The 17,362-nt window shown below is 39.2% G+C and overlaps 1 protein-coding gene across 1 annotated transcript in view; it reads left to right on the top strand.

Annotated features, from left to right (window-relative positions):
• The window catches only part of DNAH5 (dynein axonemal heavy chain 5), a 305,852-nt gene that overhangs the window by 180,881 nt on the left and 107,609 nt on the right, over positions 1-17,362 (top strand). Inside the window, exons 49-53 of the mRNA XM_090049841.1 lie at positions 860-982; positions 1,917-2,130; positions 3,738-3,961; positions 5,956-6,154; positions 10,461-10,633. Of these exons, the coding sequence (XP_089905967.1) occupies positions 860-982; positions 1,917-2,130; positions 3,738-3,961; positions 5,956-6,154; positions 10,461-10,633 (933 nt within the window). The remainder of the gene's footprint in view (positions 1-859; positions 983-1,916; positions 2,131-3,737; positions 3,962-5,955; positions 6,155-10,460; positions 10,634-17,362) is intronic.

Genomic DNA, 17,362 nt, shown 5'->3' with positions numbered 1-17,362 from the left:
CATGGAGCTTTAATACGTGGCAGCTGAAATAATGGCTGTGAAAAATTTTCTGCTAATGAATACCTTGGTCTTTAAGTTCAAATATTTAATGATGGCTCTATGTATTAACAATCTGCAGCTCTTTGGTTTTGATAATGTAAGCTTTACTTCTTTTTTCACTATGATGCCAAATTGTCCTAGCTCTTCTTTAACCACCCACATAGAATATAGTAATTCAGAACTACAACATTCCCAGAATAAACCATTATATATTTGTTGCAGAGAACTAATATGATCAGATCATGTAGAATTTATGAATGCCTCATTTTCTTGGCTCCTCAGAGTTGTTTTTCTCGCAGTAGAACTGATGACTTTCATATGTGTGTGACATACAATGTAGTAAGAAGAGAAAATAAAATAATCATTGATCAAAATGAATGGTTTAAAATGGCAGAAGAAATACGGTCATATTTATATGTTGCCAGTAACTGGACTTAAACAAATAGAATTTAAATTTTTAAAAAAATCTGAAAAAATAATTTTAGATTTTTTTTTAAAAGCCTGTTCCGCTACAGACACAATTTGATACTTCATACTTTTTGGGCAACTGAAGTAGCTCACATTTCTTAGTGCATAATTTCAGATTGGTGGGTACATAGTTACTTGAGCAGGGTGCCTTTCTTTCTGTATTATACAAATATTGATATTTCTTCAACAAGTACAGATCCCATTGCCAAATCTGATTTCTCAGTACCTTACCTAAGAAAACAGTGTACTGCAAACCCTCAGTATTGAATTAAATTTCCATAAGCTGGTATCCCAACATAAGCTGACGGGAATGGATAGGGTTCATTTTGGCTTACAAAGGTTTCTCTTACAGAACACAATAGAGAGTTATGTGGACAAACGTATGGGCACAACATTTGGTCCTCCTGCTGGGAAGAAGATGACTGTCTTCATAGATGATGTCAATATGCCTGTAATTAATGAGTGGGGAGATCAGGTTTGTTACAACTGTTTATAAGTATCTAAGTCTTTTCTTGCCTTTCTATTCTTACCAGTGAGTAAGCTAATTCCTCTTCAGCCAGAGAACTGAGGTGTTATACTTTAGTTTTAGTGATGGCTGGGCTCATTAAAAAGACCACCTCTATCATCTACTTCTTTGTCCAAAATGTATAACTTTAAAGTGCATTGAAGAGTAAACTTCATGAAGTCCAAACAAAGGCTTGCTTTGGAATATGTGAGGATGAAGCAGTTCAGAATAGGGTTGCCAAGTGTTAGGCCTATCTATAACCTTACACCTACAGTTCTGATTTACTAATTAAAAACTTTTATAGTGTATACTGAGGACATTGTGATATATGGTATCAAATTCAGGAAACAGACCAATTACCAGGAAAAGTGTTCCGCAAACAGGGGCAGTTTAATAGGGCTAGTCAGTCAAGTCACTCAGGCAGGGGTTCTCATTTGGTTTAGAACAGAGAAGTCTGCCTGAAAGTAATCCTATGCATGCAGATGTTTAGCTGGACTTAAAAAAACTTGGTGGTACATGATGATAAAGCAGAGACACCAGCTGAAAAATTCAAGGTCCTATGAAAAATTATTTGAAAAGTGGGGAGGGAAACTTCAAATTCTATTGATCTAGCAGAAAGGAAGATGTTGGAAGCCACGCTGAGATCAAGTGAGACTCAATCAAATGAATGGCTGGAGAGTTAAACCTCAGTATTAGGATGATGCATGACCTCATGATCGTCCACTTGTAGATTTCCACTGGGTAATTATGTGATGTTTTTACTAACAACTTTTTTGTTTGTTTAAAGCAGAAGAATATATAGAGAATGAAAAAAAACATACATTTCTATAATTATTTTCCCTGGTTCTTCTGAAAAAATACTCTTTTTGTGAAATATTTTCCAATTACTAATGGCTGCTTGTAGGTTACCAATGAGATAGTCCGACAGCTGATGGAACAGAATGGATTCTATAACCTGGAGAAGCCTGGCGAGTTTACTAATATTGTGGATATCCAGCTCCTGGCCGCCATGATTCACCCTGGTGGAGGTCGCAATGACATCCCACAGAGACTCAAGAGACAGTTCTCCATATTCAACTGTACTCTGCCTTCTAATTCCTCAATTGACAAAATCTTTGGTAAAGTGAAGACTTGTTTTGGAATATGTGGGGATGAAGCAGTTCAGAAGATGGTTGTTAATTTTTCTCAGTACTTCAATGTTTAACCACCAGCTAAGTCTCTAGTCTTGCTTATTCTCTAAATTCACTACATGAATCTCTAAATTCAATTAACATTTTTCTAGTACACTAGCTTTCAAACACACTACCTGGACCTTGGTCTCTCTGTGGTTACTTTTTAGGATTGCATCAAATCACAGTATGTTTTGGGATTGCAGAAGACTGGGGAAGTGGCATAAATACAGTGCTAGCAAATTAGTGGTGACTGATTAATGTTGAGAGGAGATGACTTGTGCGCGATGTGTGGTTCCCTTTTTGATGTACTAATGCATGGTCATATTTCAGATTCAGGGGGCTTTTGCAGCCTACTCCAGAACCTTTGTAAGTTGTTTTTTGTTTTTTTTTAATTGAGAGTTAGATGTTGAGTAGACTCTGGGTAGAGAGAGTAGACACAGAAAAATTTAGGCTTAGTTGAATTTCAGTTTGTGGCCGCTTGAGGCAGAGAAACAAGAGAAAGGAAGAGTTCATCTGTTGCTTTCTGTTGCTTTGCTACTACAGGTCCTACAACCTATGGGATTTAAGTGACATTCTTTTCTTTTTTTTCCCTTTGCATTCTTTAATCAGTTGACTACTGTCTCATTCTACATCATGCTTTCCCTGTAAGCTAAGGAATTTGACCATAGCTTAAGAATACTGAAGAAACTTCAAACAGAAAACTTAGTTGAGTATAGCTGAAAGTTCAGAAGAATTAAATCTCTTAAAAACAAATTAATTTACTTTTCCAGTTATTTCCTATTTGCTTTATACCTGAGTTTCCTAAAAGAATTGTAAGATACTGCAGGGTTAGGGCTGCAATGAAGATGGGTAAATGCTTTCAACTGTTTCCATTTATCAATGGACATTTTCATTTTGAAGTAAAATTGAGACCAGAACTAAGACTTTTTTTGTTAACTACTGAACAAAAAACTCATAGCTTTGTTTCCTAGTCGTGTGTGCAAAGAGGGTGTTTTGTGTACTCTTGCTGCATGTGCAAGTGGTACACCTGCATAAAGAAACTGTTTTGACTTTTGGAGTAAAAACTAAATACATACAGTAAAAGCTGTGTTAACCAGCACTTTATTAGCCAGGAAACTCTTATTAACTGGCATCTGAGCGATGCAGCAAAACTGAAACTGGAAATACCACCTCCTGGGGGACTTCCCATTTCGCTGTTGCGAGCTGAGTTTTTCTTCGCCACCTTTTTGGCCCAGGGCAAAGCAGCCTGCACAGGGGAAAAAGCAGCCTGTGTGGGACCCTCCTCCCTGTCCCACAGCACACTGACGCTGGGGAGTGCACCAAATAGTGCATATTTGATTAACCGGCATCCTCCGTTCCCGGGGGATGCCAGATAACAGAGCTTTTACTGTAATATGAATTCTACATAGTGTTTTTTAACCTTGCAATGCACTTGAAGTGCAAAGTCTGACAGCTTTGTTTGAGGTTGAAATGCACAAGTATTTTCTAGGTAAAATAAAAGTGAAAATAGTGTTTCTGTTTTTTTTCACTTATTTGTTTTTTGCATTTTCCAGGCATAATTGGACTAGGGCATTATTGTAGTGAGCGGGGCTTCTCGGAAGATGTGAGAAGATCTGTAGCCAAATTGGTATTACTGACACGTAGGTTATGGCAAATTACAAAAATAAAAATGCTGCCCACCCCCGCCAAATTCCATTACGTCTTCAATCTCAGAGATCTGTCAAGGATTTGGCAAGGAATGCTGAATACTGTCTCAGAAGTAATCAATGACTCAAATGTAAGTAATGCATGAGGCTTGACCGTCCAAAAATATCAATTAGATTAATTTCAATGTACAGTAAGAAACATCTCATTGTGTAATCTATTATCACTTGTTCTATATTTAGTTTGGAAGATTCGGATGATATTTCTTCATCCTGTGTTGGAAATCACCACATAAAATGGGGTCCTTGATCCTTAACTGGGTATATAAAGTAGATACTTTCATGCAGTTAAAAAAAACAAACAGAAAACACAAACACTTGGATGAAACAATACCAGTGATACTGATAATTAATACTTACAGCATTTTATAGATTTCATAGACTAATCTGAAACCACTGTAGTTAAACTCTACATTAGTTTTACCATTTATTATGCTCACTAAAATATTAACATTTTTAAAAGCTTAAAAAAAATTCAGTTCAGTTTTATAAACAATATTCTGCTATATTTTACTACATGACATGGTTTTTCTGAAGATCTGTATGTTGAGGTTTTTAAGCAATGGCAATACCTGATTCTTGGGTTTGAGGTTTTAAATGGAAGAGAGAATAGCCCTCAGACTAAAACCAGTCTCTGTACTTAACATGAATAATTCTTCATGTTGTGAAATCAAGTATTTGAAATAATCCTTTAAACTATTTAAGTTGGTCTAATGAGATATCAGATTCACCCAAAGAACCTTGTCTGCCTATGTCTTTAGACCAACACGGCTACAACCTACACGCCTGAAATAATCCTTTGCTCTTAATTTTAGTTTTTCTTTGAAAAGTTAATTTGTTGAATTCTTAATTTTGAAACATGAACTCTGATCTTGTAATGTCCCTCTTCGTGTAACCATTATTGGTGTAGACTTACAGGTTCGTTAAATGAAGTTTAGCCGGCTTCATTATTGAAGCACTTTTATACTGATCCTACCTGTTTGACAGCTAAGTAGCTTCACTTCTTAACTGTATCTACAAGTTCAAATGTTTGGATAGTCCTTTAATCCTTTTGTGTTGGGAACCAGACTAACTAATTTAAAGATATTCCTTGTTCATACCTGATAACTCAATTACAGCAGTTTGTCCAAAAAATCAGAGAGAATAGAAGAAAATCTACTACTCTTTTTTCAGTAGAACTAATTCTGAGGATCATTTCTTAATTGCTGCTTAAATGAAACAGTTTGGGGCACAGAAAAATGTTTATAGATTTCTTAGAATATTATCTAATTTTCTCCTTGAGGTAAAATACACAACTTCTATAGCTGAAGGGTTTCAAGTTCCAAAGAACAATACAGACTACTTAATGCCTGAACAGGGATTTAAAAAGTACCCCTTTTAATTGAATGCATGGGAAATGGATGCTTTGTCATTAAAAAAAAAATAAGTGTTTTTATTAGGATTTACTCTTTTAGTTATTGTAAACTTCTATTAGAGCAAGTGTATGGTTTAGATTAGTTAGACAAGTTTTCAAACTCAAGACAGGTGTGTTGAGGTGTGACAGGTGTGTCATGGTCCACACCACCAGGTGTGGACCATGACGACTATATCAGTTTTGCACTACAATTACTGTAAAGCACATTCAGTAACTTTCTGTAAACTGGCTGATGCTTTTTTGGCTATATGATATGGTTTTATTCTCTTATATCACCAACTTTGAGAATTACTCTTGATAACATTATCCAAAATTACCTCAAAAACTATGGATGCTTTCAAAAAAAATTGCAAAGGAAGTAAATCATTTACCAAAATAACTCTTTAGTGTGGATGCTAGATTAAGACAAAATTCCAAAGAATCCTCAAATATATAATGCACTCCTTTTATATACTAGACACAAACTTAAGTAGAGATTCAGCTGAATCAAGTCTGAAAAAGGGTACAACTTTGGTTTGCCTGCATAAGAGCAAAGCATTACTGCAGTTAGTTTGGAGATTGTATGATGTTTAAAAAAAATACTGAGTAAACTCAAAATTTTGTCTCCTAAGTTGTATAATAAATATCCAACTGAGATGTTGAATTTCTCTAAAGGTGTTGATAAAGTTGTGGAAGCATGAATGTAAGCATGTTATTGCTAATCGTTTCACAACCCTAGAGGATGTAAAATGGTTTGATACATCTTTGGCAAAACTGGTTGAGGAGGAATTTGGTGAAGAAAAAAAAGCGTTGGTGGATTCAGGAGCTGATGCTTACTTTGTCGACTTCCTAAGAGATGCACCGGAAGTGACAGGTAAATCCAGTTCTTGATAATGTTGTTCTGTGGGGTCAGACCAACTCTCAGGATCTCACAATTGCACTGTTAGACAGGAGAGTGTGACATAATTGCACATATACAAACACACAACTCAAATAACATGCACACATCCAAATCAGCTTAGGCACATACATACCTATAACCAATTCAAGTGCACACATGCTACATACACCAAAAATTAGACAACACTCAGTTGTTAGTACCTACACATTCCGTACACATACACGGATCGCTAATTTGTATATCACTCACGTTAGACCACAACTCCACGTGGCATCCAATGACTAGGGCGATGATGGTCCAATTGATCATTGATCCTGATGCTCATTAGCTAGAGCAGACAGGAAGCAAACATCAGCACACAGTGCTTACAACAGCTTTATTCAGAATGGAGACAGCTTCAGACTAGCTCCTAAAAAAACAAACCAGGGAGCTGCCCTGAACAACAGTTCTTTTCAACATTTATAGACCTTGGTTCATACATATTAAATATTTATTCCACCGTCGTCCCACCCATTTTTCCTCCTACCTCAAGCTCCACCTTGGTTTACTGTTTGCTTCCTTAGCATAGTATTGCCTATGCATTTTATTCATTTACATGCCTCTCTGCTAAGAGCGCATGCATAAGACTTTGGCCCCCATCTTCTTTTGGTCATTTGTGCTTTCTTGCTGGTTTTCTTGTGGACTTTAGCACCATCTCCATGGCCATATTTCTGCTTTTGTCTCCTGACACTAGTTGGTGGGCTATTCTATTTTTACTTAATACATCGTGCACGTTGCACCCTACCCCCTGTTAGGAATCCTCTCACTTAAGCATTAGTTGAGTTAGTTGCTTTTAATATATATCTAGCCTTGTGGCCAGCAGTTTTTTTTGAAGTTACTTTTAATATATTATCCAGCCTTGTGACCAGCAGCTTCTGCTAAGACACAAGGAAAAAAAAACAACCTTTATTCAGCTGCACACACAGCACTCCCTAGATTCTGTATCGTTTACCCCAACATCCCAAATCCATATCGTTACCCTAACAGCACCAGTTCACACACACAGACACCACCCACCTACACATACACACAGGTGAGTTCCTAACTTGGATGGTATGTTATGTGTGGTTGGGATTCCTGGGGGAAAGTTAAGGTGAGAGAGAAAATGTAAGGAGTGAAAGTTGCTGGGACCAGGTTTAGAACTGGTAGACGAGAGAGAAGCTGGGCTAAGGAACTGAGGCTTGGGGTTACTTAAGGTCAAGTGGCCCCAGGGTTACTCGAGGTCACTGGTGCAAGGGGGGAAAAAGCCCGGTGGCAAGGAGGAGACAGCCAGGAGAGAGAGAGGCAGGCAGCTGGGAGCTTGGGGACAGGTGAGTGGTGGCAAGGAGGAAACAGTTAGGAAACAGACAAAAACCCAACTTGGTGTTTCAAAATAACAGGTTTATTAAACAGACAACACACTACACAGCCCCATGAACTTATTGGTGCACACGTACAATGGCAGCAGGAGAAAGAGACTCAGTGGAAGAGCTGGAGTCCAGGTAGGGAAGAGAAGCAGAGTACAAGTCCTTGGTTGAAGAGAGGGTGTCTATTCCTATTGTTTTAGGAATAAGGATGATTAGCCATTTCTAATTACGCTGAAGAGTGAGAACAAGAACAGGAATTAAATTTTGGAATTTCTTTTGAGTGATCCTACTTAAGAATTCTCAAGTTGTAAATAATGACAAAATTACTTAGGTACTTTGAAATCTTCATATTGTAACTTCAATAATATTTGTCCCTGCTACCAGGTGCATGAGACAGAATAGCTTCCACATTAACTGTTAGAAAAAGGCATAGCTGACAGACATTTGGCAGCGATGGGCACTGTAATGCCCTATTTACTTGGATACTAAGAGATGGAAAACTACAGATGCTTTTTACCTACCTTGAGTTTTGTTTTTCATTCTCCAATAGCTTTAGAGACCAGAGCAGCCAATGGGTACAAATGGGGACAATACCCTTGGTTGGTTGTAAAATGAAGTTCTGCATTAGTTGCCTGTCCAAGTACTTGAGGTATTCTGTTGTCATCTGGAATTCAGGATCTTAATCAGTGTCTTAAAAATCAGAGTAAAGCTTATGCTGACGTCAGTAGGATTAAGCAATTAACTTCATTTTTTGTGAAATAATGAAACCCTCTGAAAACATCCAATGGTTGTGGAATACTGCCTTTGAAAACTACTTTTTACAGTTGTGGTAATTCCAGCTGAGTAACATTATAATGAGTCAAAGCAAAATACTTGAAAGTAACCCAAGCATACACAGATATCTTGAGGGGAGAAGCTGCTCATGCTTAATGGGGAATTTCTTTTTAACTTCAAATTAGGTCAGGAGAAGTCATCCCATAAAGGTAAGGTTATTGTGTGAGCAAAACAGAATGGATCAAAAAAGTATTTGCTGAATATGGCTATAGTCATGTACAGAAAATACATCTTCAGCCTAAGTGCAGGACAGTTGGGTTCAGCATACTGGTATGACGTTCAGTTTGAGGGGTAACACTGGAATTAAGCATTGATATACTGTTATGTAACGGTATAAAAACTATTAGAGCTTGTTAAACACATCTTATTTATAGAAACATGGTCTATAATGATGTGCAGACATTTGAAATGCAACAAACTTTAAAAGTGGTGCTCAGAGTACAGTGTCTTGGAGGCTGTGTTCTGTGTAGAGAAGAGAAAAAGATTCATATTCGGAAAGCTACTCTAAAAATGGCTTTGTCTTAATATCTTACTAATACTTTCATAAGAGTACATTTTAAATGCTTATTTCAACCCCAAGATTATTAACCAGTGTTTCCTAGCATTTTGCATGTGAACATGAAACTTATCATTTAATTTTAACTTTGAGTGTTACAAGTGAATTTGTACATTTTGCAAATACACTACTGAGCAGTTTTTATGTTCTCAAAACTTCCACTTCAATGAGAAGAATTTAGACATGAGGTAAAGGCAAGATAAGGTATGTGCATCAGAATTGCTCTTCATTTACTTAACTTCACATCCAAAACTAAAATCTTATTTCCTTGATGGTGTGTGCATCTTGGCAAATATATAATGATGATATAAGCCAGGGCATGTGTGGATTATAGTATTCAAAATGAGATATAGATGTGATAGACAGAGGTAAGCAAACCAAAAGACTTAAGCTATTTCTGCTGTCAGATTTCCTGTTAAACATAGCCCTCAGATCATGGATTCTGCTTCCCTGCCCCCAACTCCCAATAAACTAAGTTTTGTGGAATTATCTAAGTTTTCTAAATTTTATACACCTCTGCACTAATGGTGCTCATAAAATTATTTAAAAAAAATCTAGCTAGCAACGGGTCTCCAATAAATAGAATCATGTCCCATGTGACACAGAGATAATTGATAGTTAAAAGGAATCAAGCAGTGAACTATACTACCTTCCTGAGGCATGTAGATAAAATGCTGGAATTGTGGGACTTATGTGAATGTAAATCAAAATAGAATTAAGTTGCATGGTGGTATTTGGTGGAGGAAAATGTACTGCTCACCTTTTTACACAACACAGGTGATATTTTGTCTATTACTTTAAATTAATAACTAATGAATGATTAATTGGGAGAAATTAAGAAATGCATAGCAACTTCAGTGTGGTAGTAATCTGATGTTCAGATGCTAAATATGTATTTTACAGCCATATAAAGCAGCTAATTCTATTTGTAGCCACCACCATAAAGAAATATAACTTAAGTTGTAAGAGTTGCTTCAAGTTTGATACTACCAATAATTTACTCAAGGTTTAGGGCAGAGAAGTTTCTTATATCTTTTATTTTATTATACTTACCCTTTCTAGAGTTGAACTAATGTCTCTGATAAACCAAATAGATGCCAAGGTAGTTTTCAGGGGACAATCTATTAATGTAAAATAAAGGCCTCAGCAATTTGTATGTAATCTATCCTTTTGAATTACCAGTACATTCATATTACCCATAACAGAAAGGTTCAAACTTATTTCTCCCCTCTTTCCCCCTCCCCCCATCCAAAGAACGCTACAGTTCGAAATTGTATGGCATTTTCTACCAGCTACAATAGTTTAAATAAGATTCCAATCCTGATTTAATTTAGATTAATATAAACTTTTGCTATTAATTTAGAAAGAGTGTACAAACAGATCTGAAGTATTGAATTGCCCCCTTTGGATAGTATATGGAAAGGAGGGTCTTTACAGAGAGAAAAGCCAGCCATTCACTGTTAATTTAGTTGCTGACACTTTTTTTTTCCCTCTCTCACCACAGGTGAAGAGCCAGAAGAAAATGATTTTGATGTGCCAAAAGTCTATGAGCCAATTGAATCATTAAATCACCTAAAGGATCGTTTAAATACCTTGCTACAAATATACAATGAAAGTATCCGTGGTGCAGGCATGGACATGGTATTTTTTGAAGATGCTATGATCCATTTAGTTAAGGTAAGACAAGCATTCTCTTCTATTGCTTTATAATTGGCAGAATTTTGGTTCTGTGCTTGATCTTTTTACTTTCTTTCATTTTGTTGAAAATAGCTGCTACTGTGGAGAACAGGGACACATTTGTTGTTATGTTTCATTTTTAAAGTAACTTAACATCAAAGGTTTCTGCAAAGAAACTAGAAGAGGCTAGAAGTACATTTGGTCACAGTTTATTTTTAACTTGTGATGCAACTCAGAGATGCAGAATTCCTGTTATCCTCTGGTAATAAAGCACATTAGGTCTTTGCAAAACACAGCAAATAAACTTTAGTCCTTGATGCCAACTAAAGGTTTAGTTAGTGAGGCTTCTCAACTTTTTATCATTTTAAACAATTGCAGAAAAGATTATTGGGCTTGTAGTCTTTACTTTCTCAAATGACTGAAAATAACTTAGTTGGTTATGTAGGGAGGAACAGGCACAGTTTTGAAGACTGCAGCTGACATGGATTCATATGCCCAGTAGCATAACTAGGATGAGGCGACCAGAGCAACAGCCTTGCATGCTGTTTGGGAGGTGGGGGAGTGCAGAAAAATAGCAGCAGCTGCTGCAGACACACAATTACACCAATGGCAGCTGACAGCTGTCTCTGCCTCCATGTATCTTGATGCTCTGGGTTCCTAGCTGCTTTGTTACATCTCTGCTAAAGTCTACCCCTGATTCATAGTAATGGTCTGCTTGGACCCCGTTTTGTCATATCTTCCAGCATGAAGCTGGGTGTTCTGCTGTTGCTGTATGGTCTGGCTAGGGCCAGAGCTTCCCTGTGCTCCATGCCCTGAGCTGGAATGGGGCTGGAACCATGTCAGATGGTAAGGGGCAGATGGGTGGGGGAAAGGTAGTAGAGAGGTAGGTGAAGGGGGTGTAACATGGCTGCTGCTACTTTGATTCTGAAACAGTTTAGGACTGGAGTTGGAGCCACAGCAACTGCTTTCCCCCCTCCTCCACCATGAACTCGGATCCAAGATGAGCCCTCCCCATGTTGAATGGGGGGAAAACCTCATCTTGGATTTGAGTAAATATGGTAATATTACTCTTGAAACGCATGTAATCATGTGCTGCATGTGTTTCAAGAGATGTAAATGTAACAATTGCTTTCTTGTAAGTGAAATTTGTAACCTAAAAAGAGGTAATGTTGCCTCAAACCTAATTTGCAAAACAGGGCACCCTGTCCAAGTTACCTGAGATGGAGCAAATTGATAAGGTTAGTGATACCAGTAAGCTGTTAAGGACATTTCAGTGTGTAAGTAGTTAATTATTCTTACTTCTTTTAAAAAAAAAATATGGTACTATTTCTAGTCTGATTTTGGTAAGTTAAGCATCTAGCTAGTGATTCTAATTTTGACTTTCTGATTATATTTAAGGGATACGTACAATCAGAAATGTCTTCCCTCTCTAGGCACTTGAATTTGATAACAGTGTAGTTCTTCCTCCTTGGATAAGCAAAATAAATAGAGCAGATTAAGTTTGCAGACCTTAGTTGGTTAATGCAGCTTTTCAGTTAATCTGTTCACTTTCTTGTATATTGTCTCTTGAAGTGTTGACACCAGAACTAGGTGCAAGATTTAAATAATGATCTCTTGCCAATGTCATGGATCATCCCCAGCTCATAGTTATTATTTTCCTCAGTGGTGTAACTAGGGGAGGGTGACTGGGGAACTTCCCTGGGCACCAATTTGGGTGCAGAGACAAAGAAAAATGACTGGTGCCAGGTACCACTTCACTATGCCCCAAGTGCCTGGCCACATTACTACACTGATTTTCCTGCTTATGCATCATAAGCATATTTGTGTATTTGTCCTTTTAGTCACACTGTAACATAGTGCACCAACTGGATTCCAGAATCATGGCCAAATTTGTAAAGGAGCTCTACAAATGCCATCTCTTCTCTCTTTGAAGATTAATTTATTGCCTACTTGGTTGTTTTTTTTTCTCTTTCTTCCTAGAATCATTAATGCGTGACAATGCTGGTAGAGCATTGTCTCCTTTTAGGTCCACTATGTCTCCTTGTCAGCTTTACTAAGTAATGACTTTTAAGTCCCTGATTGCCCAGCCACTGATGTTGAAACTAGGAAAAAAATGCTTGGGATAAAAGCTTGAATCCATCAGCAACAATACAGATAGTAGAGGCCCATAACACCTTGGTTTTTAGAATAAATCTGGTATTCCTTTGCTAGTTGTCACTGCTGTAACATGTTAGTTGAAGGACATAGTTCACACTTAAAATGGAAGCATTTGAATTGGTGTGCTTTCCTTCATTGAATGTTAGGACACAATACATGATCACCTTGATCTGTAGATAAAACAGAATCAAGTAATGATTAAACATTTACAGAGTCCTGTGGTGCAGGTAGCCTATTCAAGTTGTCATCAGGTCCATGGTTGTGTAGCAACCTGGGAGGGTGTGGGCAGCAGAGTCCCCCAGGGCTTGGTTCTTGAGCCGGTGCTGTTCAACATCTTCATTAGCGACCTGGACGAGGATGTGGCGTGCACCCTGTTCAAGTTTGCTCATGACACCAAGCTGTGGGGTAAAGTGAATACACTGGCAGGCAGCCCCTGCATCCAGGCAGACCTGGTTAGGTTGGAGAAGTGGGCGGATCTAAACAGGATGTGGTTCAACAAGGACAAGTGCAGAGTGCTGCACCTGGGGAGAGGGAACCAGCATTATGGTTATAGGTTAGGGACTGAGCCTCTCAGTAGCACATAGACAGAGAGGGATCTTGGAGTCAGGATTGACTCCAGGATGAATATGAGTCGCCAATGCGATGAAGCATCGCAGAGCCCAACCGCAACTTGTCATGCATCAACAGGGGCATCACTAACAGGTCCAGACAGGCCTTGATCCCCCTCTGTGCGGTGCTGTTCAGCTGCAGCTGGAGTCGTGTCCAGTTCTGGGCGCCGCACTTCAAGAAGGACGTGGAGAACCTGGAGAGGGTCCAGAGGAGGGCCACTCATATGGTTGAGGGCCTCTGTGGCCAGCCCTGTGAGAAGAGAATATCTTCAGTCTCCGCAAGAGGAGACTGAGGGGGGATCTTGTGGCTGCCTACAACCTTATCAGGGGCCACCAACAGGGACTCAGGGAAAGTCTGTTTACCTGGGCCCCTCTTGGAGTCACCAGGAACAATGGCCACAAGCTGAGGGAAGATAGGTTTAGGTTAGATATTAAGAAGAACTACTTCACTGTAAGGGTGGCCAGAGCCTGGAACAGGCTTCCCAGAGAGGTGGTGCTCTCACGTTCCCTGGAGATCTTCAAGAGGAGACTGGATAGGCACCTGGGTGGGGTTTTATGACCCCTCCCACCCCCAGTGCTCCTTCCTGCCCATGGCAGGGGGTCAGACTAGATGATCTGTCTAGGTCCCTTCTGGCTCATTAATTCTCTGCCTCTTGAAGGCATTGCTCTATGATTCTGACTTCCAGGGGATCCCACAATATTTCCAGTTACTCCCCTCTAGCTTTTGTGTGTATGATACATACATTATATCTTTCAGATCTCTCACTTAGGAACCCATTAGGACCCTTTCTGTTATGCAGATCATCTAATTACTGTTCCAGTGTCTTTAGTTCTTAAATACTTCCTGGGAACAAAGTGATTGGGTCACAGAAGCAATGGCCACATTGTATTGGCCTAAAGATTAACACCAGTATTCTCTTTGAACACCCAAAACATTATTGGAGTACAGTTCACCCTTGCATAACTACATTTTAAAGTAACTGTAAGCATTTGAACACTTGGTTTACACAGGCATCCCATCAGTACTTCTTAGGACACTTAATTGTTAGTTATTCAGTAGGTGAGAAGTGGGTGCAACCAGGGGATTCATACTGAGAAACTTCCCATTTGACCATGAGCAAATAGAGCAAACTCACTTCTGGAATGGGAGTTGCTCTGCACATCCTTCCAGATATACACAGGCCCTTTCTGCTGATGACCTTGATGTGGTCTGAGGCCTGTCCATTTAGTTGGAATTCAAACCTTGTCACTAGATGCCAGCCTAGAACTGAGTAAAGATATGAGGAATAGGAATTGATTACTCCTTTACTTAAAATATATGATCAGCTATTGCATTGGGAAGGACAGAAATCTTGTTCTAGTCTGAAAATGTGTCAAATCATTATAAAACAGTTTAATACTGTTGCTCTGTGGGGTCAGACCAACTCTCAGGATCTCAGTGTTAGACAGGAGGGCATATGCACACACTCAAAAATCAATTAGGTGCATACACACACTCTAGGTGCATGCACCCCCAACAGGCATGTGCACACACGCAACCAATTCAGGCACATACACATCCAAAATTACCAGCCTAGGCAAATGCACACCTATCACCAATTTAAGCACCTATATACACTATACAAACCAAAAGAAATTAGACCAGAATCACTTATCAATACCTGCACACCCAATACAGATACACGGATCACTAATTCATATATCAGGCACATACATACCACTCACCTACACATGCATGCAGGTGAGTTTCTAACTTGGGTGTTGTGGTGTGTATGTATTTGCTTGGTGTACTTCGGAGTACCCGTGGGAAGGTTAAGGTGTGAGAGAGAATGAAAGTCTAGGGGGTGAAAGTTTCCAGGACTGGGACTAGAACCAGTAGACTAGAGAGAGAACTGGGCTGAGGAGCTGAGGCTTGGGGTTACTTTAGGTTACTGCTGGTGGAGACTGAAATGAAAGTTGCTGGAGCCGGGATTAGAACCAGCAGACTGGAGGGAAGTTGGGGTAACTGAAGGTTAATTTGTGTTAATTGAAAGCAGAAAGCAACAGGGCTAGAGCCTGCAGAAGGGGAATAGAGAGGGGGCAAAAATTGTTGGGAACAGGGCTGAGAGCCTGCAAAAAAGCAAAAGGGCTAAAAGCCTGCAGAAAAGGGACAGAGAAGAGGCAAAAAGTGGCGGGACCAGGGCTGAGAACCAAGGGGGAGAGAGAGACAGAGATCAGAATTTAAGATAGGGAAGGGACCGGGGTTCAGTAAAACAGAACCCAACTCGGGGTTACAAATGATAGTGGTTTTATTGAAAAGGGGAGATGGTAACACTATTTTATTGGTTCTTTTGCGCACGTGTGCACACATGCGCACACACAGAGGCAGCAGGGTTTAAAGAGGCTTGGTGCAGGGTCTGAAGTCCAGGAGGAGAGAAAGAGAGTCCAAACTGGAGGAGGAAATATGCAGGTAATATCTACCTATCCCAGGTTGAAAGTGGGTCCTCGATGGCCAGTCAGGGTCTCCTTCAGCTCAGTGTTGTCCAGAGGGAGTTGCCAGTAGGGCCTCTGGGGTAGATAGGCGGTGTGACGTGGAGCTGGTTTGGTCCAGATGGAAATGGCATTCCCAAGGAGTCAGTCTTCACTACTCCTTTTTATGGGGCAGACTACCTCTGATCTCCTATGGGGAGGGCCTGTCAAGGCAATGTCAGTCCTGTTCCAGAGGGTTCCAATTGTTCTTACTGAGCATGTGCAGCCTTGGCACAATGGTGGGTTGCCTCATCTTTTGTTTCTTGAATGCTGAGGGTGGTTCCAAGGGCTGGGTTGTTGGTCCAAGTATTGGTGTTGATGGTTCGGTCATTCAGAGGGAGCTATTTTTAGACCTACTGTCATTGTCTCTCAAGCACCCTCATTCATCCCCATTCATTCAGGAACCAAGTTGCATAGGAGGGGTAGTATGAGTCATAGGTTACACAACTGGACATGGGGATAAGATGGAGGCTTGACATTACAAGATGGAAACTTGACATGACTTATGTTAACTTACATATATAGGCCTAAAACAGTAATTACACAATATAAAGGCAGTAAAAAAATCAATACAAACATAATAATTAGGAGAGAGGAAAATAAAACTTACTATGTAAAATAAAATGTTAGATCTTATCCTACATCTTGGCTTATTTATACTTATCTATAGGCAATAGAGAGGGAGAGAAAGTCAGAAATGGTTGGGGAAGGGGAGGGGATGCATTTTAAAAGGGGAAAAAAAAGAAAATTTGGGGGTTTTGCTACAGTACTGTGCTCTATCTATCCAACCCTCAGGACCATTGTGTTGTAGTGCTCCACATTTTGATGTTTCTGTGAAACATTTTATATATAGAACACTGAGGTTACAACTGTAGTTTTGAAGGAAGTACCTAGTATTACATAGGCTAGAAAAATACATTGGCTTTGTCCTTGAACAAGTTGCATCTGTGTTTGTCCCAAAACAGAAATATCCCAGGATTGGCTGCTTCTAATCAGGTTTTAGTAAGCAGCTGAAAGCACTGCTGGTTTTCCACTACTTATTCAATGAAGAAATCCCAAGATAATTATTCAGATGCACTTTGGAATGTCTTGGGATAAACTGTTAGTACTTCTTATCCCATGAACATGTTGAGGATTATCCTAGAGCAAGACATGAATATTTGAATGGTTGCACTTTGTCCTGGGATAAAATGATTACTGTTGGACAAATGCACTGTTTCTTTTAGTCGGAGGTAGACTGACATAGAAACTACAGTTAGGTTTCTTGCATCCTATTTACTATAATAGCTCCCTTCTGTGTTGATTTGTACAAATGTCTTAATATCATCTTACTTGGTAAATTCTACGACTTCATGTGGGTTAGTTTTGGTTTTTGCAAGTATGAAATCTCAAAATCAAGCTATTTGTTGTACAACAAGCAGTGATAGTGCAATGGTATATACAGTGTTGACATATT

The sequence above is a fragment of the Crocodylus siamensis genome, chromosome 5, assembly GCF_052110815.1.
Source record: "Crocodylus siamensis isolate JL-2025a chromosome 5, ASM5211081v1, whole genome shotgun sequence".
In the NCBI taxonomy this organism is placed as follows: Eukaryota; Metazoa; Chordata; order Crocodylia; family Crocodylidae; genus Crocodylus; species Crocodylus siamensis.
The sequence above is the reverse complement of the archived record's forward strand: the minus strand, read 5'-3'. Positions and strand labels throughout refer to the sequence as shown.